The 21254-nt window shown below is 33.0% G+C and overlaps 5 protein-coding genes across 10 annotated transcripts; 3 read left to right on the plus strand and 2 right to left on the minus strand.

Annotated features, from left to right (window-relative positions):
- Positions 1–33: 33 nt before the first annotated feature.
- Positions 34–4307, minus strand: LOC108760003 (mitochondrial-processing peptidase subunit alpha). Of its 3 annotated transcripts, XM_018505766.1 has the most exons (12): positions 3960–4307; positions 3557–3810; positions 3238–3317; positions 2813–2998; positions 2418–2510; positions 2136–2308; positions 1742–1853; positions 1439–1647; positions 1038–1203; positions 811–943; positions 597–731; positions 34–230 (listed from the first exon to the last, which is right to left on the minus strand). In XM_018505766.1, exons 1-12 carry the CDS (start codon positions 3995–3997, stop codon positions 226–228), a joined length of 1584 nt encoding a protein of 527 aa, XP_018361268.1. In that variant the 5' UTR covers positions 3998–4307; the 3' UTR covers positions 34–225. The 3 variants fall into 3 exon arrangements, with proteins under 3 accessions (XP_018361268.1, XP_018361266.1, XP_018361267.1); XM_018505764.1 differs by lacking the exon at positions 34–230 and having other exon boundaries at positions 421–731; XM_018505765.1 differs by lacking the exon at positions 34–230 and having other exon boundaries at positions 421–731; positions 2418–2505; positions 2808–2998.
- A 2579-nt stretch (positions 4308–6886) lies between these two features.
- On the plus strand, positions 6887–21097 carry p115 (general vesicular transport factor p115). Of its 3 annotated transcripts, none has more exons than XM_018505748.1 (14): positions 6887–7111; positions 7309–7537; positions 7970–8226; positions 8311–8512; positions 8596–8747; positions 8832–9022; positions 9123–9295; positions 9411–9838; positions 9923–10103; positions 10206–10387; positions 10464–10844; positions 10913–10967; positions 11356–11405; positions 21066–21097. In XM_018505748.1, exons 1-13 carry the CDS (start codon positions 7034–7036, stop codon positions 11364–11366), a joined length of 2520 nt encoding a protein of 839 aa, XP_018361250.1. In that variant the 5' UTR covers positions 6887–7033; the 3' UTR covers positions 11367–11405; positions 21066–21097. The 3 variants fall into 3 exon arrangements, with proteins under 3 accessions (XP_018361250.1, XP_018361249.1, XP_018361248.1); XM_018505747.1 differs by having other exon boundaries at positions 11353–11405; positions 21066–21090; XM_018505746.1 differs by lacking the exon at positions 21066–21097 and adding an exon at positions 21050–21060 and having other exon boundaries at positions 11353–11406.
- Positions 12788–14540, plus strand: LOC108759965 (cell wall protein RBR3). Its single transcript, XM_018505712.1, has 4 exons — positions 12788–13311; positions 13394–13568; positions 13647–14014; positions 14104–14540. The coding sequence occupies exons 2-4, from the start codon at positions 13537–13539 to the stop codon at positions 14538–14540; spliced, it is 837 nt and encodes a 278-aa protein (XP_018361214.1). The 5' UTR covers positions 12788–13311; positions 13394–13536.
- LOC108759992 (uncharacterized) lies at positions 16076–17958 on the minus strand. Its single transcript, XM_018505751.1, has 3 exons — positions 17350–17958; positions 16936–17285; positions 16076–16838 (listed from the first exon to the last, which is right to left on the minus strand). The coding sequence occupies exons 1-3, from the start codon at positions 17676–17678 to the stop codon at positions 16270–16272; spliced, it is 1248 nt and encodes a 415-aa protein (XP_018361253.1). The 5' UTR covers positions 17679–17958; the 3' UTR covers positions 16076–16269.
- LOC108759993 (uncharacterized) lies at positions 17970–20833 on the plus strand. Of its 2 annotated transcripts, none has more exons than XM_018505752.1 (2): positions 17970–18057; positions 18705–20833. In XM_018505752.1, the coding sequence occupies exon 2, from the start codon at positions 19906–19908 to the stop codon at positions 20602–20604; it is 699 nt and encodes a 232-aa protein (XP_018361254.1). In that variant the 5' UTR covers positions 17970–18057; positions 18705–19905; the 3' UTR covers positions 20605–20833. The 2 variants fall into 2 exon arrangements, with proteins under 2 accessions (XP_018361254.1, XP_018361255.1); XM_018505753.1 differs by having other exon boundaries at positions 17983–18057.
- Positions 21098–21254: the final 157 nt, after the last annotated feature.

The raw sequence follows: 21254 nt of genomic DNA on the forward strand, positions 1-21254 counted from the left end.
CAACATTTATTTTTAATAATTTACCAAAATACAAGTTGACTTCTTAATCAGAAATTTGGTTTATTGTAAGTTTTAATTTTGTGGTATATCAAAACTTAAATCATTTTAACACCCATCTGCGATTTCGTCACATAAGATCCATTATTGAACATAACGTCATTAGCGCGAGATTACTCTTGTGTATCTTGCATTATGCTTCTGGTTAATGGCATAGTCTACTTTCTCTCATGCTGCCGAATGACAAACGAATTATTTTGTATATCTAATTTATTAATTTTTCATTTTCTCATGTATATACAAAATCTAGATAATATACAAGGAACATTTTGCATATTATATATTATTTAAAATTTTTGATAATACTATTTTTTTAAATACATAATTTTAATAATATCATAATAAAATTCAGTTATTTTGGTAATTCCATATTGTATTTTCAAGATTCAACTTAATTTAAAATTGAATGTTTGGTGTTTCTCATTAATATACAACTGGATATGAATAAGTGACATTTATTTAAGATGAGAAGACTGGAATATCTTATGCATGATTTTAACGAAAAAGTGATAATCTGCTACGAGAACCAGGTAACCGACCTTGCGCGTCAAGCAAGCCGTTTTGAATATCCGCCATGGAAGGTACAGTCTTCACTTCGCCGCGTGCCGCTAAGCAAGGTGCTGATTTCAATAAACGTCGCGCTACTCTGTTGATGTCATCCTTAGATATTTCATCTGCAAGCATTATATTTTTTTGTGAATATTAAGAACTGGAATTTTGTTATTAAATTGTAATGAACTTTATAGAATTTACCAATAGCTTGTATAAAGTATTCTGGCCGTTTCCTAGTACCAGTCGCTAGGACTTGTCTACCAATGTCTTCAAATACAACTGGCCGTTGTTCTAGATTCATAAGCAGCATCGATTGCAATTGTTTCTTGGCTCTCTACATAAAAGATAAAATTCCAAAATGTAATCAATCTATGTATAAAATACGATTAATATACTAAATGATTCAGAAATGTAAATCAATATCATACTGCTAATTCGCTATCAGAGATTCCGCTTGTCATGGTAACCATCTCGTGTACAATTACTTCCACCATATCCTTTACGTGAGACGGTGTGCATGAAGCATGAATACAAAATAGACCAGTGTCTGCATAAGCATGATTGTATGCAGTTGCACTGTATAACCAATGATACCTATAATATAATTTTCTCGATATAGTGTTCTCAGTTAAAAATTTCAAAAAGAGCAAGTATGATAAATTATTATTTGTGTATCTCTTATAGATATGAATATAAATCACAAATTTTTTCATTTTTCGTAACATTTTAATTATTAGTTAATAGGAAAAGATATAGAGTAAAAAGATATAATTATTTTATATTATATAAAAACCTCTTTCTTTATAAAAAATAATAACATAAATCTTACCTATTCAACACATTGGTGTATAAACGCGTGTACATGCCCTTTCCAGGACCACCAGCGCTAAAACTGCCACCGCCTCCCATCATCATATTTAGTACACACATAGCAACAAAATCTGGATCTTGATGAGAACAGCCTTCTAAACCTATTACAACATGTGATAATTCAGGCAAGCCACTGGGTCCCGCGTAAATTGGCACATTACATTCCTCCTATTAAAGACAAACACACGCCGGTTATTTATCTTTTTTTAATTCTGCAACAAAAATTAAATTATTTTAATATACTTTATATAAGTGATCATACCAAAACATATCCTCCACTATATTGTGCGATGGACATATCGACAGTATTTGCATTATTTGGGAAAATAAGATCAGGTTGTTCCTCCCAGATAGGTTTTTGATCTACAAAATATCTAAATCAAAGATAATATTATTATTATATAAACAAAAGTTCAAAAAATGTTTAAAAAATAACACTATGTCAGTATATAGCAGATAACAATAATATAAGATAATCATATATTACATAAAAATGATACTAAAATCTTACACTAAAAAATCTCCTACCTTATAAAATATTTATAAATTGCTTAAATTCTTATAAATATATTTTTAAATAAATTTATAAGCATTAAATTACTAAATTACTTAATTAAATAAATTTTGTCATCTATTAGAAAATTTATGGCTATTACTTAGTAACGGCGTGGACCAGGTCATCATGTTCAACACCAACTCCAGCAACTACCATTCTATTTGGTACATAATGATGCTTGAGATACGTATGTAAAGTTTTCCTATCAATCTTTTCGATATTCTTTTCTGGACAGATCTTGGGTAAACCTAATGTGTTTTGCTTATACCCAGCCTACCAATATAATATATCCATATAATTACGTCATTTTTTCCTTTACAATAAGAAAATACATTTATAACTCCACTAGGATGTATTTAAAAAACTATTACTTTAAACTCACAGAATGAATCATGTCCATTAATATAGGCTCTTGTTCTGGCCTGGTATGTAAAGATTCCAATTCAAAATGTACTGTTTGTTTAGCTATTTGTAACTGGAAACAATTTATTTTCATATAAATATATATATATATATACACACAAGAAATAAGACATAAATCAATAAATGTTTCAGCTTGTTACTAATGATATATAATTTAATTAACCTCCAGGCGGCCGGCATGACACCTTTTGGGGTCACCTGAAGTTTGTCACTTACCACTTGACCTTTTTGAAACTTTACAATGGAAATTTTGTACAAAGTATAACTTTGAATCTTCTAAAAACTCCAGCCGCCTGGAGGTTAAATAACATGATACGATATTTTGTTTTGTAGAATATTATACATTATACTTACTTCTTTCTCTGTAATTTGAGGTCTTAAGACAATATCACTTAGAACTTGAGTTACTATATCTAATCCGCGACGTTCTGCCGATGCCGCATAGACAAATGTGTCGCGAGACGCTTGACAGTCACATATACCACCATGCTTTTCTAGTGCCAGCATTATCTTATCCTTGCTGTCAAATGTGTTTGTAGACTATAACAATTAACACAGTATAATTTTGTATATATTTGTGACTTACAGGAATTAAGAAAGATCATGAATAGGGTATAGAATATCCATTAATAAGTGTAAATTATTGAATAAACTATACAAGTGTATGTGCGCGCGCGCGCGCGCGCGTGTGTGTGTGTGTGTGTGTACAGATCAATAATTTTTTATACTTATTATATGCTAAGATATTAATAATAATACTTGTGATGAAAGAATCTTACACCAAATGCTAACTTTTCAAGAAAGTGCGAGATGCCATTGGGATATGCCACTTCATATCGCGGACCCGAATCAATAAGAACTGAAAATTAAAATATATATAATAATCTGTTTACACATTCATACACACACAAATCTAACAAGTATCAGTTTTTGACTTTAACGGATTTGCATCAACCTAGGATTAATGTTTTATTAATTATTGATGTTACATGCTCTATTAATAATAGAGCATATAACATCATCAATACAATCCAAGTCGGTGCAAATCCGCTACAGTCGAAAACGTTATATATAATATCCAAATCATACTCAACTTACCACCTATAGTACAAAATTGTCCAAATCGATTTTCAGATGCAACTTTCAAGCCATTTGGTAAAATGGTGATGTGCGTTATTTGATGCTCCTCTTTTGCAGTTGAATAAACAGCTTTCGGTAAATTCGGAATGGGTTCTGTCAATGATGGAAATGATGTAACGGTTTTCTTGTGATTCTCCTTTAAATCAAGAGGTATTCTTTGGGAGGAGAAGTTACATCTTTGCCAGGCATTGAGATATTGCGAGCGAGTTGAGCTGAAAAATAAGAAGCAAAAAATATATAATGAATTTTCTATGGAATATAAGTGTATTCCATTCATATTTTTTTCTCTGTTAGAAGGATAAAATCAAGTTTATACAAATCTAATTTCGCGAATAATTCGAGGTCACGTTATTATGGTTACCTTTTTTTAAGCGCAACAATTAAAGGCCTTTGCAACATTCTCGAGAGTATTTTGTCAATTCGGAGAGATATGTAGCATACAGACGTAATTCTAACCGCCGAAAGTTACAGAATAGTACAGAGATGTGCTTGGGACACAATACAGATGTGTTTGCAGAAAGAAAAAAATGACAGTGAATCTTGATAGAATCTTTCACGTTCTCTCATACAACCCATACAACGGATTTACAAGCGAGAATACTTAAGCACATTTGATAAGAATGCATCTCGTTAACATATATAGATAAAATTTCAGTTTTGTGAAATAATAGGTTAGATTTTCTTGATTTGTTCTTTTGGTAAATATAAGTACGTTCGGAAAAACGCCGGTCACACCAACTCCGATCTTATAGCGTTTTCGGCCCGGCCAGGTTTGCACCAACCTGGGTTGGATTAATGGCGTTTTGTGCTCTCCTATTGGTAGAGCGGGTGACGTCAACCAATAGGAAAGATTAATCCAACCCAGATTGGTGCAAACCCGATCGGGCCGAAAACGCTATTAATCGATTGATTGTTATACTGGAACTGACCAATTGCAGTTTGTTATTCAGCAAAATTGATCAATCACAGTTGATATTCAGAGGTTCTATTCTTGAAAAGAAACGTATACGAAAGTCTAGGGAAATATTATAGTATACGTAACGTATACTGTAGCATTTCCCTAGAATTTCGTATTCTTTTCTTTTCAAGAATAGAGCCCCAGATTACTTCGACTAATTGCGTGCATTTATTTATGCAGCGGTTAGCGCAGAAGTATTACTTTATCCTTGTTGTTCACCAAGTGTTGAACAAAGATTAAATGATACTCACTGCGCTAACCGCTGCCACCGACGAGATATTATTAAAGACCGTCAACCCTGGACAAATTTTCGGCGGTATAAAAAGGGCCCCAAGAGTAATTCAAGAACGCTAACATTACCGACAATTGATATAAATTTGCTATTATTAACATAAATATTTGGCTCATGCATTATTAAATTCATGATTTTTTATTACATAAATGTCCCATAAATAAATATACATACTTGTAAAGCTGTAATTATCATCTTTATTGATAATTAAACTTTGATGATAACACTAAAATCTCAATTTTAAAGAAAAATCGAGTATTATTGAGTTATAAATGCATCTACTAAACTAATAAATCATAAAATTAGTACAATATTATCAGTTTTTAACTCTTAATCACTTCAATATTCACAAAGACGCGAACTCCCGTAAGGATGTAGGTCTTTAATAGTATGAGCCCAGACACAAGCTTTTGCATAACGCATAACGCATAGTGCATAAGAGAATCAACCAATCGAAATTCTTCTTTTCCATGGAATGGGAAGAAAAGAAAGATTCTGATTAGTTGATTCGTTTATGCACTATACATTATGCTTTATGCAAAAGTCTGTGTCACGGCCTTAAGGCCATGGCACATAAAAAACTTAAGGCGTAAGTCCGGATCTACAATAGGTGTTTTATGCCTTATGCCGTAAGAAACTGACCAATTACAATAATATATAAATAACAATAGAGTTTTAAGCCTTAAGCCATAAGAAATGGGCGAATCACAGTCGCTTATTCTTCTCGGATTCGAACAAAATCCATCGGAATTGTTTTCTGATTGGTTGCAGAGAGTCGTACGCAAATCGGATGCAGTGTGAATTCAGCATTATCGTCGACACAACACTACACATCCGTACTCAGTCGGGGGTTGTGTAAAGCCTTGTGTCCACGATGCTAAAAATCGGTCCGAGACCTCGGATGAAGAAAGAATTGACCAATCGCAATGGTCATGTGATCAAATTGTTCAAATATAATTTGTTAATTTTTTCTCTGTCCGAGATCTAGGATCGATTTCTAGTATCGTGGACATCTGGCATCTTTAATGAGGTTGGAAGACGTTGAGTGGCCGGCACTTTTACTCTTTTTTGTTTAATACTGGTGGAAAAAGCTACATTTAATCTAACTCCATCCGAAACGGATCTCAACCGTGCACTGCGTACACATTCTGTTCCAATTGAATCGTGCACAACGTTACACTTTGTGCATTCCTGTGTACGTTTGTGTTAAGCAATTGGAAAGCACCCACTGTTATTGGTGTATTCTTCTAAATCTAAAATTCTGATTGGATGAGCTAAAAGAATACACCAATAACAGCGAGCGTTCACTCAACTATTTAGGCCCAATTTCACAACTGACGGTTAACTCTTAACCGCGCGAAGTTCAACTTATTCATTATCTCTTTTCAATTCTAGAATTGGAAAAAGGTGACAAATAAGTTGAACCTCGGTTAAGAGTTAACCGTCAGTTGTGAAACTGGGCCTTAGTCCGCTGAATGTGCCCATTAGTTCAGTGAGCGCTCGCTACTATTGATGTATTTTGCTATCCTAAAGATCTAAAACCTGGTTGGACGATCTGAAAGAATACACCAATAATAGTGAGCGCTCTCTCAACTGTTGAGTTTGCTGAACGCAGCCAACGCCAACCGGCTTTGGAATCAACCAATCACACTGTTATTTCGCTTGACGACAGATACGATTGGTCAATTCCAATGGATCAACTCCAATGGAAATGCTGCTATAGCATTTTTCACTGAGAAAATTAGTGCAATACTGGTGCACATTGAGTGCAAGTGAATGCAAATCAATTTATATATTTTCAGTGTTAATAAATAATTTAAACCTTTTAACCCTTTTAATTACATTTCCTTCATTGTCACGATAACTTCATAACTGTAAAAGAATTAAATTATTTATTAACACTAAAATATATATAGGTAAATCAATTTCTATCTACGGTACTTACTTCACCTGTCCAACGTGTTCAATGGCTGCATTCAGCGAATTCAACTGTTAAGTCCGCTGAACGCAGCCAATGTTTTAACTCTACTCACTTTTATGACGCTTCAAGCCTCAAGGTTTTTGAGGGGAAGCGCGTAAGCCGCATCGGGGTAATCGGGGCATCTCTTGGATTTAAAATGTCGCCGTGTGACGTGTAATTTACATTGATAAACAGTGGAAAGCTCGTCGAGAGGAAGAGAAAGAAATGGAATATTTTAAAAGCAGTCTGAAATCCGTCTTAGGAACCGCTCCCACTGGTACACAGTCAACGGGCGCCGATACAGTGAGTGGAACCAACAAATATATGTTTCACAAGCTGAAAGTTACTTCCCTATGTTTTAAATAAACGCTGTGCATTTCTGTGTGATTATGTTGCTGTTAATTATCAATAAAGCTTTCTGTTGGTAAACTAAATTGTAAATAGCTTGCAATATGCAAAGCTAGCTGTTGCTCTTACAATATTTGTATGTTTTGATACAGGTGGAGAGACTAGTAGACAGGTTGCAATCTTCTAGTCTGCTCGATGATAGAAGAGATGCTTGCCGTGCGCTCAAGGCAATGTCTCGCACGTTCCGTGTGGAAGTAGGTGCTCAAGGAATGGATGCATTGAGACAAGTGCTGGAGATGGACAGAACAGATTGTGAGATAATCGGCTTGGCCTTGGATACTCTCTGCAATATAACAAATCCTGAAATGTTTGATGAGGAGGGTAAGATTAAATGACTATTCTTGTTGCACTACACTAAAACTTCCTAGCTTGTTTTTGTCAAATACATAGCCTAATGTACATGATTATTGAAGATTTCTTTAATATCGTTATTTAAATATTCTTGAATTAATAATTTTCTATTAAATCATATATATCTTAATTTCATTGGTGTATTTAAAAGATATATTAAGATGGTACAATATACATCAAGATAATCACATAAATACATGTATTGTGCATATATGTTTACATGCATTGCTGAAATTAAGATAATTTAATAGAAAGCTGCTAGTTTGGTACATTAAATGAATGGTGTAAACTAAGATATTTATCTTATTTTAAATATAACAAGCATATACTTCAGTCACAGAGAATACATCTTGAGTTTATTTTTATATTAATTTTATATCTAATTTCTTTGTATTGTTTTAGTGGATAAACACGGTCCTAAGAACAAGATAGGGGAACAATTTACAGAAATATTTATCAAGCATTCAGATAGCATTGGTTTGGTGCTGGCATTTCTTGAAGAGTTTGACTTTCGTGTCAGGTGGCCAGCGCTTAAGTTACTGACGCATTTATTAGCAAACAGGTCTAAAGATATTCAGGAAATAATCTTGGTCAGTCCTATGGGTGTCTCTAAATTGATGGATTTGCTGAGTGATAGCAGAGAAGTTATACGCAATGATGTAAGCTAAATTTATCAATGAGGAATATAACAAGTTTCAGGAATATAATGAGAATGCTTTGTTTATAATACATTATTTATATAGGTCTTATTGCTGCTCATCCAATTAACAAAAGGAAATGCTAACATACAAAAAATAGTAGCATTTGAAAATGCATTTGATCGCATATTTGATGTCATCGACCAAGAGGGTAATGCAGATGGTGGTATTGTTGTGGAAGATTGCCTTCTATTAATGTTAAATCTTCTCAGAGGAAACGTTAGTAATCAAAACTTTTTTAAAGAAGGTAATATACTCATACAATTAGATTTTTCCGACACTTTTTATAATCTCATTGTTTTATAATAATTTTTGTGTTGCATTATGCAGGTAGCTACATTCAGAAATTAACACCAATGTTTCAAATTCCCAATGAAATGGAGGATAATAATCTTGGTGGATGGAGTCCTCAGAAAGTTTCTAATGTTCATTGCATGGTACAAGTTGTACGAGCGTTAGTAGCACCGAGTGCTCCTGCTCAGGTAAAAAATAATATTGTGGCGCTATATAAAATTTCCAATGTCTGTATATTTTTAATTAATAACTAAACAATTGTATATATGAAGGCAGTCGCAGCTTGTCAACGAACTATGAGAGCATGCGGATTATTGCAAGCTTTGTGCGATATATTGATGGCTAGCGGCGTACCAGCGGATGTATTAACAGAGACCATTAACACTGTAGCAGAAGTAATAAGAGGGAATGCTAGTAATCAAGAATTTTTGGCGGGTGTTATGGCACCAAGCACTCCTCCAAGGTATATCTTAGATACATGTTAATCTCATCCATTTTCTATCGCACACACATATTTTTCAGAATAATAAAAGACTTACAAATTACATATAAGTATATTATAGGCCGGCTATTGTTGTCTTACTAATGTCCATGGTGAATGAAAAACAACCATTTGTTTTGCGATGTTCAGTATTATATTGCTTTCAATGCTTCCTGTACAAGAATGAGGTAGGACAAACGCAGTTAGTCCAGACTTTATTACCACAAGGCAATGAGGCACCATCACTAACTACAGGTTCGTAATCTCTTTTATAAATGTATAATGTAAAAAAATACCTCTAATTTTAGATAAACGTTTTTGACTAAACTGCGTGAAATAACGCGACTATTTTGTGTATATCTGTTGTTAGGACAGTTATTGTGTGGCGGATTATTCTCTATAGATTCTTTGTCAAATTGGTTCTCCGCTGTGGCGTTATCTCATGCTCTGATCGAGAACATAAGTCAAAAGGAACAACTTTTAAGAGTACTTCTCGCAACCAATATTGGAAAACCACCAGTGACGCTTATGCAACAGTGTGTTATGTTATTACAGCAGGGTAACAAAACGCAGTGTAAATTAGGCCTGCTGATTCTGCTTTGTCGATGGACCTCATACTGTCCACTTGCTGTAAAATCATTCCTGGCTATCGATTCCTCAGTAGCGTATTTAACAGCTCTTTTGTCATCACAAGAAAATAACGATGATTTACAAGAGACCTTACTGCAGAGTATGTGCGCCTTGCTTATCGGTATTTGCGTACACTTCAATGATGATAGCGTTCCTACTTATACAAAAGTAAATACTATTGATATTTGTACAAATCCGATATATAAAGTGAATAATGTGCAACTAATAAAACTTATCTATATTATTTTACAGGAAAAAGTGTGCAATTTAATAGAGAATAGAATAGGTTGGGAAAAGTTTCAAGATGCAATCGGTGGTATTGCTAGACACGAGATATATTCCCGAACACTAAAACATCCACAGCCTTCAGCTAAGAATCCGTCGGAACTTTTATTGGATCACGAATTTTGCAGGTTGTTAAAAAGTTTGGAAGGTACTTAGATATGTCAAACATTCAAATTTTTTACAATCATAAAGAAAATTAATATTGTCAACTTTTTTAAAATGTAAATAAGATTTTTCATTTTTTTTTTAGGTGTTATAATAAAATCGGTGATAGATGCTAATAATGAGAACAAGAATCAATTATCTGTAATGAATTTACCTGATAATACATTAATTTCACAATACAAAGATCTTATTAGAGAGCAGGATATACAAATTCAAAGGCTAAATCAAGCTAATGATTTTCTTACAAAAGAAAAACAAGAATTTGAGGTAGAAACTAAATTTCTTTTTAGAAAAATATAAATTTATAGAATACATTAAAAAATTTTTTTTAACATTTTTGTAGGCACAAGTACAAGAACTTCGCTCAACTGTTAGTCATCTACGAGATCAAAATTTGGTTCTTCGAGCTGCACAAGCTAATATAGGAGATGGAAAAGAAACAAGCGCTTCTAGTAATAATCTAGATTTGGAAAAGGAATTGCAAACGTATAAAACAATGGTCGCAGATTTAGAAAATCGTTTAGCGGAATATACGCACATAATGCAACAACACAATGAGAAGGACAAAGAAAACAAGGAATCATATTTGAAATCTCAATTGAAATTGAAGATTGATGAGCTTGAAAAATTAAAGAAAGATCAAGAAGCTCTTTTAGAACTCTTAACAGATCAAGATAGTAAAATTACACTGTATAAAGAAAGATTAATTGAATTAGGGGATAAGGTATGTGCTATGAAGCTGTTCTTCATATAATATATGATAAACAAAATAAGTATCTTCTCTCTTTTTAGGTTGAATCTGATGAAAGTTCGGGTGAACTTGACACAGATGATCAACCAGAATCAAGTAATTAAGACACTTTAATTGACGTTCTTTCAAATAAATTAATAACAGAATTCTTTTACCTGTAAACCTTTTCTTTTCCATATTTTGTAAGATTTCACTTAATGTGTCATAAATAAACAAAATATATATACAGATGTGTATATATATTTGCACATTTGCAAATGTATATTCGAATAATTGCAAATTTGTACACAAATACATACACATAATTGTATAAATAGATATTCGGTCTCTAGAAGTTAAAATGTATAAATTTGATTTAATGAATAGATATTTTAAGTAAATTGGACTACAATTTCATTCTAATTCTGTGTAATAACTATGTTTTAATATATATTCTAATGTGAAACAGAAAATTTGTAAAAAATGTAATTAATTGTAAAAGCAGATTACATTTGAACTGAAGAAATTGATGCCAACCATTCCTACATATTGTCACGTCTACACAGTGCGGTGGAACTCTGATTTTGCGGCCAAAATTCTAAAAAAAAGTTTCTAGTTGGGGTTTTTTCACTGTTTGGGTTGGCCAAAGGGATCCCCTAAGAAACGAAAAACGATCACAGTAACGTTCCTTAACTAAATCCCCTCGTCAATGTCATTCGGAATGTGGCCTTCGTCCAAGCGCTGCACTATTGTAGTCTAGGCCCGTCTACAATACACGTAGTAAGCTTGGTTTAAGAAGTAAGTAGGTTTAAGGAGCAAAGAGTAAGGAGCTTACGCTAGTCTCGTCTACAATACAGAGGAGTAGAAATCGGGGTAGAGATGGCATTGTCATCGTTCAATAAGTTATTTCAATACTACCATGTACATCATCACAAAGTTCCCAAAAAACAAACATCACCAGATATTAAATAGAGAAAACGTGATCCTTTCAAAAAGTTCTTGCTGTAGTTCTTGCTAAATAGGTTATTATTTGCCATGAGAGAATGGATTATCAATTAATTGCGACAAGTTCGTTCCTCATTGCGTGTCATCAGCATTTGATATTACAATGGAAACAACGAAAACAAAGAGAACGTGGCCATGGAAGAAGAAGGTGGTGGGTCCGTCCTATAAATCGAAATAAAGATGAACAAGGTTTCCTTTTAAATCTTATTAAGGCCCGTCTACAATACACGTAGTAAGCTTGGTTTAAGAAGTAATGTGTGGTCTACAATGACAGTAGCAGTAGTGGATTAGGTTGTAAGAGTAAGAAATTGACCAATCACAGTCGAATGATGTGAGAAGAATAATCGACTGCAATTGGTCAATTTCTTACTCTTACAACCTAATCCACTACTGCTACTGCCATTGTAGACCACGCATAAGAGTAGGTGTAAAGGCCCGTCTACAATGCACGGAGTAAGAAGTAAGAGTAAGAAATTGACCAATCACAGTCGAATGTGAGAAGAATAATCGACTGTGATTGGTCAATTTCTTACTCTTACTTCTTACTCCGTGTATTGTAGACGACACCTAATAGGTGTAGATGTAGGCGTAGCGAAATAAATTTATTTTATTTCTTAGGGTGGAGTCCCATGAAGCATATTTGCCGCGTATTGCGTAACCGCGTAACCAATCAATAATCAGTAAAACACGAAATCACAACAGCGGATCGCTTCTGATTGGTTACGCGGTTACGCGATACGCGGTAAATACACCTCATGGGGCGTCGTCTACAATATACGGAGTAAGAAGTAAGAGTAAGAAATTGACCAATCACAGTCGATTATTCTTTTCACATTCGACTGTAATTGGTCAATTTCTTACTCTTACTTCTTACTCCGTGTATTGTAGACGGGCCTTTAGACTCCAGCCTTACTCTTACTTCAGTCCTTACATTTACGCTCAGCCTATCAGGGGGCATGTATTATGGAATTAATTCGGATAGATTTCGATCGAATATATTCCGTAAAAATTTTTCTTAGAAAATACAACAGAAATCTAGGAAATAGTTAAATAATTCGACTGAAATCGAATCTATTTCGAATAATTCCATATATGTACGTAGTTAGATTGTCGGCCGGTGTGCTAACCTAGAACCTAGAACTAACCTACAAATACAATTTTTAATAAAAGGAGCAATTCTATCACATAATTTCTTTCTAAAAATTGAACAATTTCTTGCTTGTTTCTCTTGTCATTAATATGAATATGGAAGACTTTGAAAAGGATTTGGAAGAGGATTTGGAAGTCACAGAATCTGAAGCATCAGAAGCGCAAATTGTCACATGGAGAACATTGATAGATCTAGTAAGAGAAAATCCTATATTGTATGAAAAAAAACATAAAGGTTACAATAAAAAAAGTGATAAGTATCTAATATGGACTCATATTGGAGCCTTGTGTGTACCACCAATGACTGGTAAGTACGATGTAGATAACAATGAAAAACAAGATTAGAGTTCTTGTATGTATTTCTGTCCTCGTAATATACGTGTTTACAGGACTCGCTACATAAAAGGAATTTTACCGTTTGTGACAGAAATTTGGAAAAGAACGCCGAAAGATTCTGCAGTCGCAAGCACGATCTGGTGCAGGTGGAAATGATACTGCATATAAGTCGAATTGGATATTATATAATGATTTAATGTTTCTTGTTGATCACATTCAACCTAGACAGTGAGTAATCATGCAATGGTTGTATATTATATACAGATTATATTTGAGTTTATGTTTAAGATTATCATATTTATGTAGAACAACATCAAACTACCGGCATTCTAAACCTATACATAACAAGGCTTCGAATTTATTAAATTCATTAGCCTCACAGCGACTTATTTCAACACCATGTACATCATCACAAAGTAATTCTGTTTCGAACTCATTAGCCTCACAGCGATTTATTTCAATACTACCACGTACATCATCACAAAATAATTCTGTTTCGAATCCATTAGCCTCACAGCAACTTATTTCAACACCACCATGTACATCATCACAAAATAATTCTGTTTTGAATTCATTAGCCTCACAGCAACTTATTTCAACACCACCATGTACATTATCACAAAGTAATTCTGATAACAGCTCAGATGTATTGAATATGTTTGAATTCTTTACAGGTAAACAATAATGAAATGGAATTATTATTAAGTATACTGCAAGTGATAGTTATTGTGCATACTCATGTTCTATATTTATTCTGGTTTAGAATCTTCAAGTAAGGATGAAGAGGTGTTCTCTAAAGTGAATTCTAAGGACTCATCAAGTACACTTGATCCAAGCAATTTATCGATTTTGTCAGACAATGCTTCTGCAAGTGTATTGAAAGCTGCAGTCTCTAAAATTGTTCCCAAGAAACAAACACCACCATCAGATATTAAGAAGAGAAAACGTGGCTTAACTGATGAAGAAGATGCAATAATGCTACAATCTTCCAAGAATATTTCTTCGCTGGCCAATACATTGGAGACTGTGCTAAAGAATCCAACATCAAAGCAGCTGGCTGTATCTGAAGTGACTTCTGAAGTACAAACCATGATAGGACCCATAGCTTTGGGATTGAACAAAGTTCCTATGGAATATCAGATGGATTGTCTTATACATATTCTCTCCAGCATTAATGATTTTGCAAAGAAAAAATCGTAACATTTTTTATGTTTGAAAATATTGAACAGTTAATATTTCTCAGTGATAAAACACGTTTAACATGTTTAGTAAGTTTTTAATTTTTTTAATTTTTTATATGGAAAGCATTTAATATAAAAATCTCTCTCTCTCTCTCTCTCTCTCTCTCTCTGTGTGCGTGCGTGCGTGCGTGCGTGCGTGCGTGCGTGCGTGCGTGTGATAAAACGTGTTTAATAGGATATTATTTTTTGTTATTTTTATACGCAGAGCATTTAACACATGAATCTTTCTCTGTGATAAAACATGTGTTTAACATGTTTAATAAGATTTTATTTTTTTGTTATTTTTATACGCAGAGCATTTAACATATGAATCTTTCTCTGTGATAAAACATGTGTTTAACATGTTTAATAAGATTTTATTTTTTTGTTATTTTTATACGCAGAGCATTTAACATATGAATCTTTCTCTGTGATAAAACATGTGTTTAACATGTTTAATAAGACTTTATGTTTTTGTTATTTTTATACGCAGAGCATTAATATATGAATCTTTCTCTGTGATAAAACATATATTTAAGAGTAAGTTTTCTATTTTTATCTTTATATGCGGAATGTTTATTTAATAATGTATGAAAAATAAACTTATAAACCTACTTTGTGGTCACACTATATTTCAAATATTTGCTATGTACAAGTTCTTACTTTTTTAAATTTTATATGTAAAGCATTTAATAATGCTTGTAATAAATGTATGAATACGTTTAGTTAAGAAAAGATTTGAAGTAGAAATATTAAAGAATATTAATTAAAAATATTAATTAAGATAAATCTTAACAGATATTCATTTTTAATTAAATTCCTTATTCCATGCTAATGAAAAATCAAGTAAACAGTGTTTATGTAATTTTATTAATAGTAAAATAATACAGTACGAAAATCTGAAATATATTATCCTAGTCATATTAACTTTATATATGTATGTGTATGGAAAATATACATTGCATATTAAATTTATGGCTACCGTAGGTATATATTTAATTACACTTTCTTAGCTTTCTGTTTTTATATATCGCCTTCGCTTTTGATCTTCAAGGATTGTTTAAATATAAACTGGAAAATTTAAAAAGGGCAAAAAAGTGTGTTTACTGTAATATAATTATACTAATAATTATTAAATTATTCTACATTAACGTGAATGCTTCTTTTGGTACATGTTATTCTGTTGTTGAATCTTTCATTATCATATCACAATATATATTGTAGACAAAATATTATAATTCTGTTATATGTATAAATTAAATTGGATATCATTTGCGGATTAATTGTAAAACTCTAAGTATTCATTAAATTAAACAAATATAATAATACAACTTCTCTCTCTCATACGCAGTTAAAGAATTTATCAATTAATACAATTTTTTTTCAAAATCTTTTCAGAATATGTTAAAGTAATATTTTCTCTTTTACGTGCAAAAAGTAAATTTTGCAATAGTTTAATAATGCTACTTATAATATACAATGTGTGGCAATAGGATATGACTACAACTTTTGTACTGTGATCTTTTTATATGTCCTTAACCAAATAATAAGTTTTTAATAATTAATCTTTTGATAGTATAACTATATACATCTGCTAATTAACGTCTAATATCTGCATAAATAACGTCGAATTTAAATATATTAGCTTGTTTATTTGTTTTTAATTAAACTGGCATATTTATAAAGTGACCATAAAGTGCCCTTTCATTTTACCAAGGTGCTTGCTCTTGACCAATTTCAGAAACAAAATATTGCTTTAAGTAATTTCTCATTCCGTTTGCAACGCGACTACTTCTATTTGCACCTACTCTACCTAAGTTGTAAAACAATGATTGACTAATCCGTGTTTCAATTTCATCATTGTGCTCAGTATTCCTAAACTGAGGGCAATATTCAGAACGACTACATGTAATCAAAAAATTATGTAGACATATTATGGCTTTTACAATCTGTTCAGCATGTTCTGGGGAACAGCTTAGACATGAAAGTAGAATTTCCCATTTTATTGTCAGAATTGCAAACGCGTTCTCAATTGTTCTCCTGGCTCTTGACAACCGATAGTTGAAGATGCGTTCCTCATCAGACATTCTTTCATTTTTCTTAGGAAACGGTCTCATCAAGTAATTCCTCAATGGAAATGCTTCATCTGCAACAAAGACGTAGGGAAATGGAACATCTGTACCAGGGAGTGAAGAAGGTGGTGGTAAATTAACTTCTCCTGCTTCTAAATCCTGCGCAAAATCCGTATTGTTCCAAACACCACCATCACTCACTGATCCTACAAACAAAAATATGATATGGGTTACTTACAATACGCTGCATTTTATTTAGATAATCAAGATAATAAGATGCACTATTATATATTGTATACATACCATATTGTCCAATATCCACCCATGTAAACTTATACTCTGCATAGCAAGCAGCCATCAACACAATGCTGAAGAATTTCTTATAATTAAAAAACTTGGACCCTGACATGGGAGGAGCTTTAATGCGGATATGTTTCCCATCAATGGCACCAAGACAATTAGGAAACTGCCATTTCTCCATAAATCTATTTGCTACTTCATTCCATGAATTACGATCCATTGGTGGGAGAAAAATGGGTTGTAATGTTTCCCAAATCGCTTGACAAGTCTCAGGAATGATTTTATGCGCTGTTGATCTTCCTATGCGGAACTCATTGTGTTTGCTCAAAATAGAATCTCCTTGTGCCAGATATCTAAAAATAGTAGAATTGTATCAAATACCGAATTTCAATATAAACTAATTTCCTGAATACTCACAAAAGGGTCACTTGTAAGCGTAGCTTAGGATCTAACGGAGTCCTCCGGCTTCGTTTCTGCAATTTATCTTGCACTTGATCAAGTAGCCAATTAAACTGCTCGGGCCACATTCGAAAAGTACGATAGAATTTCTCGTGATCTTGGATCTCCATTTCTCTAATAAGATTTAAAAGGAAACCTTGTTCATCTTTATTTCGATTTATAGGACGGACCCACCACCTTCTTCTTCCATGGCCACGTTCTCTTTGTTTTCGTTGTTTCCATTGTAATATCAAATGCTGATGACACGCAATGAGGAACGAACTTGTCGCAATTAATTGATAATCCATTCTCTCATGGTAAATAATAACCTATTTAGCAAGAACTACAGCAAGAACTTTTTGAAAGGATCACGTTTTCTCTTTTTAATATCTGGTGATGTTTGTTTTTTGGGAACTTTGTGATGATGTACATAGTAGTATTGAAATAACTTATTGAATGATGACAATGCCATCTCTACCCCGATTTCTACTCCTCTGTATTGTAGACGAGACTAGCGTAAGCTCCTTACTCTTTGCTCCTTAAACCTACTCTTACTTCTTAAACCAAGCTTACTACGTGTATTGTAGACGGGCCTTTACAGCTAACGGTAGACGCGTCTTAACGGTTGAATGAAAGTTGCGGAAGTAAACAAAATCAAGCAGGACAAAATAGAATCTTCAACTGATGGTTAGTAAAATATGTGAAAAAATTTCTGGCAATTAATTATTAAATAGAAAATTGTTAGAAATAGAAATATAAACGAATTCTTTTTTCTGTTATTATTAAAATTTGAATTGTTGGATGAAAAAGTAATAGATTGCTGTACATTGCTGCTTTAAAGTGCGTTGGAGATAATTCATAAAAGTATTATCTACTAAATAAAACAAAATTCAGCTGCACCTAGCTGCAACTTGAGTTTTTATAAATTTTTTTCTAAAATGAATCGTTTCAAGAGTTATAATAATAAATGAAAGAAATAACCCTGGTAGATATTGTAAGCATTATTGAATTTTTTCTTGGATTAAAACTAACTATATTGGATAAATTGGGCAACAAAACTACATGAAAACAAAGCAACATAACCTGTATTAAATTGTCGACATTGCCGGCTTATGTACGGATGTACGGCGTATATAACATAAGCTTAAAATTGTTATTTCGTATATTAATACAACTTAATTATTTTTAAACTGTACAAAAGTTGCCTTGTAAAACAGACAAAGACGGTCCTTTATATATAAGATTTATTTGATTTTTTTAAGCTATAAATGTCATCTGATGTATTAAAATGTTTCCCATAACAATCATATTTAACAGTGTTATTTGTTTTTTAGGTTCCAATACTTCGACTGAAGGAGGATTCACGAGACTGCAATTGTTTCATGTTATAAAATCTATTTTTAAAGAAGATGTGACAAATATATATTCAAGAATTAAACAATTTTTTTCCGAAAAACGAGGTTCCGAATACATATTGTCAGATGACGAAAAAGAGAAAATAAAAGATTTGGTGTTCAAGATGAGAACAAGATAGAATGAATGCGCCAGGTCGGAACATAAATTAAAAAAAAAAAAATCATGATTGGCTGCAGAAATCTGTTGAACTAAAAACAAAAATGAAAAGCAAAGATTCAGAAGAAAATAAATCTGATGAAAACAAGCCTAATTCCGGTCGGCCACAACTCGGTTTTTCAGTTTTCTGAACGAAGTAAACGCAGAAAAACTGAAGGATTACGAGCGACATTAATATCGACTGAAGCACTCCTTTATTCAGCAACGAGTAAATTGCGGTCCGAAGGAAAAACTGATTTCGCAAAAGTGGTGAAAGATATCTCAGAAGGGAGTCCTACTAAAGCTGCAAAGTATAGAATATCTTTGACTCCGTAAATACTAATTTGCCGTTTACTAATGACGAAGCTTTATCATTATTTATAGAACTGGGATTATCGCAAAGTAAATATCAGCAGCTACGAAATGCTCATTTGCAGAAAAAATCAAAGATGATTCCATCATATAAAAAACTACAAACAGCAAAATTAAAATGTTATCCAGTTGAAGGTCTTTCTATCACTGCAAATGAAGCAGAAGTAAAATTGCAGCATCTACTTGATCACACAATTGAATGCATTATACTTTATCAAATGGAAGTTATAAAAACTTTATTAGAGAAAAAACTCGAAAACTTAATTTTAATTGGTAAGTGGGGCTGCGATGGTAGTTCAGGACACAATGAATACAAACATAAGCTCGACGAAAACAGTAATAGTGATGAAAGTAATTTTTTTACGTCTTATGTCCCATTGCAACTTGTACACGTAGACTCTTTGACAAAGGAAAGTACTGTAGTCTGGAAAAATCCGAGACCATCATCGCCAAGATTTTGTCGGCCCATTAAAATTGAATGTGCAAAAGAATCAGTGGATTTAACAAAAAAAAAACAACTGATTATGTAGAAGAGCAAATAAATAATTTAAATCCGTTCGAAACTACTGTTGACGGAAAAAAGTATGTGTTACATGTATTTTAACGTTGACAATGATAGATACCAAAGTATGCAATTCATTGTCAGATACAACGTCTGCGATGCGTTGTTATCTATGCAATTGCACATCTAAAAGTTTTAACGATATGGATAAAATGTTAAACCAGGAAATTATCACAGAGCACTTAAAATTCGGCCTATCGTCTTTACATTGTTGGATTCGGTGCTTTGAATTTTTATTACATTTGTCCTACAAATTAGACATCCAAAAATGGCAGGCTCGTTCAAATGAAGAAAAAGAATCGGTTGCAAGAAGGAAAAGAAATACACAAGCAGCTGTTAAAACTGAATTGGGCTTGAATGTTGACAAGCCGAAAGTCGGCAGTGGAATTTCTAATGATGGGAATACTGCTCGATGTTTTTTCGAAAAATATGAACAATCTGTAAAAATAACTGGAATTGATCAAGATATTATACATCGATTTTATGTTATATTGCAAGCTATATCATGTGGTCATGATATTAATGTGGACAATTTTCGGCAGTATGCCGTGGAATTAGCTAGAAAAATCGTTGAATCATTTCATTGGTATTGCATGCCTACTTTAGTCCATAAACTTTTAATTCATGGCCCACAAATAATACAAAATTCAGTGTTACTTATCGGTCAAATGTCCGAAGATGCGCAGAAGGCCTGTAACAAATTTTTTAGAATATATCACCTGCGCTTTGCAAGAAAAAAATTATCGTAAAAGAACAATGAAGGATGTTTTTAAAAGATTTTTAGTAACATCTGATCCATATATTTCCAGTTGCCGAAAGTTGCCGGTTAAACCGCTCAAATCTTTGTCCGCAGAAACCATTAATTTATTATTACCTCCATCTTTATATATTCAAGATGAACCAGAGATGGTTGAAAGTAGCTCGGCCTCTGAGGCAGGCACAGATGTAGATAACTGTTACGACAACGATCATGAAAACTTTTTATAATATAATTTTATATTAATAAACTCTTAATTTGTATGTCACTGTTTAATTTCAATAAAAATGTATCGCCATATTGCATTTTGAATTTTTTCATTTTTCATAAATTCGTAGTCACAGACCCTAATAACCACAAAACAATATGTTTTAGTACCAAATACCAAATTGCAGATCGTTTCTTTGACTTTTCGAATTTTGACCGCAAAATCAGAGTTCCGCCGCACTGTGGCGTCTGCCGCACCGCTTTCGTGCCACACGCACACGCACGCACTTGCAGGGACACACGGAGAGAAATGTGACGCACGCACGATAAGAAGAGTATACTCGTTATAAAAGAACTCATTTTATTCAAGAAGGAAGCGCGCGTCTGTACAGAGAATCTTTATCCGTCAAAATCTAAATCGAATTCTCTCTTATT

Source organism: Trachymyrmex cornetzi, unplaced genomic scaffold (assembly GCF_001594075.2).
Source record: "Trachymyrmex cornetzi isolate Tcor2-1 unplaced genomic scaffold, Tcor1.1 scaffold210, whole genome shotgun sequence".
Lineage (NCBI taxonomy): Eukaryota > Metazoa > Arthropoda > Insecta > Hymenoptera > Formicidae > Trachymyrmex > Trachymyrmex cornetzi.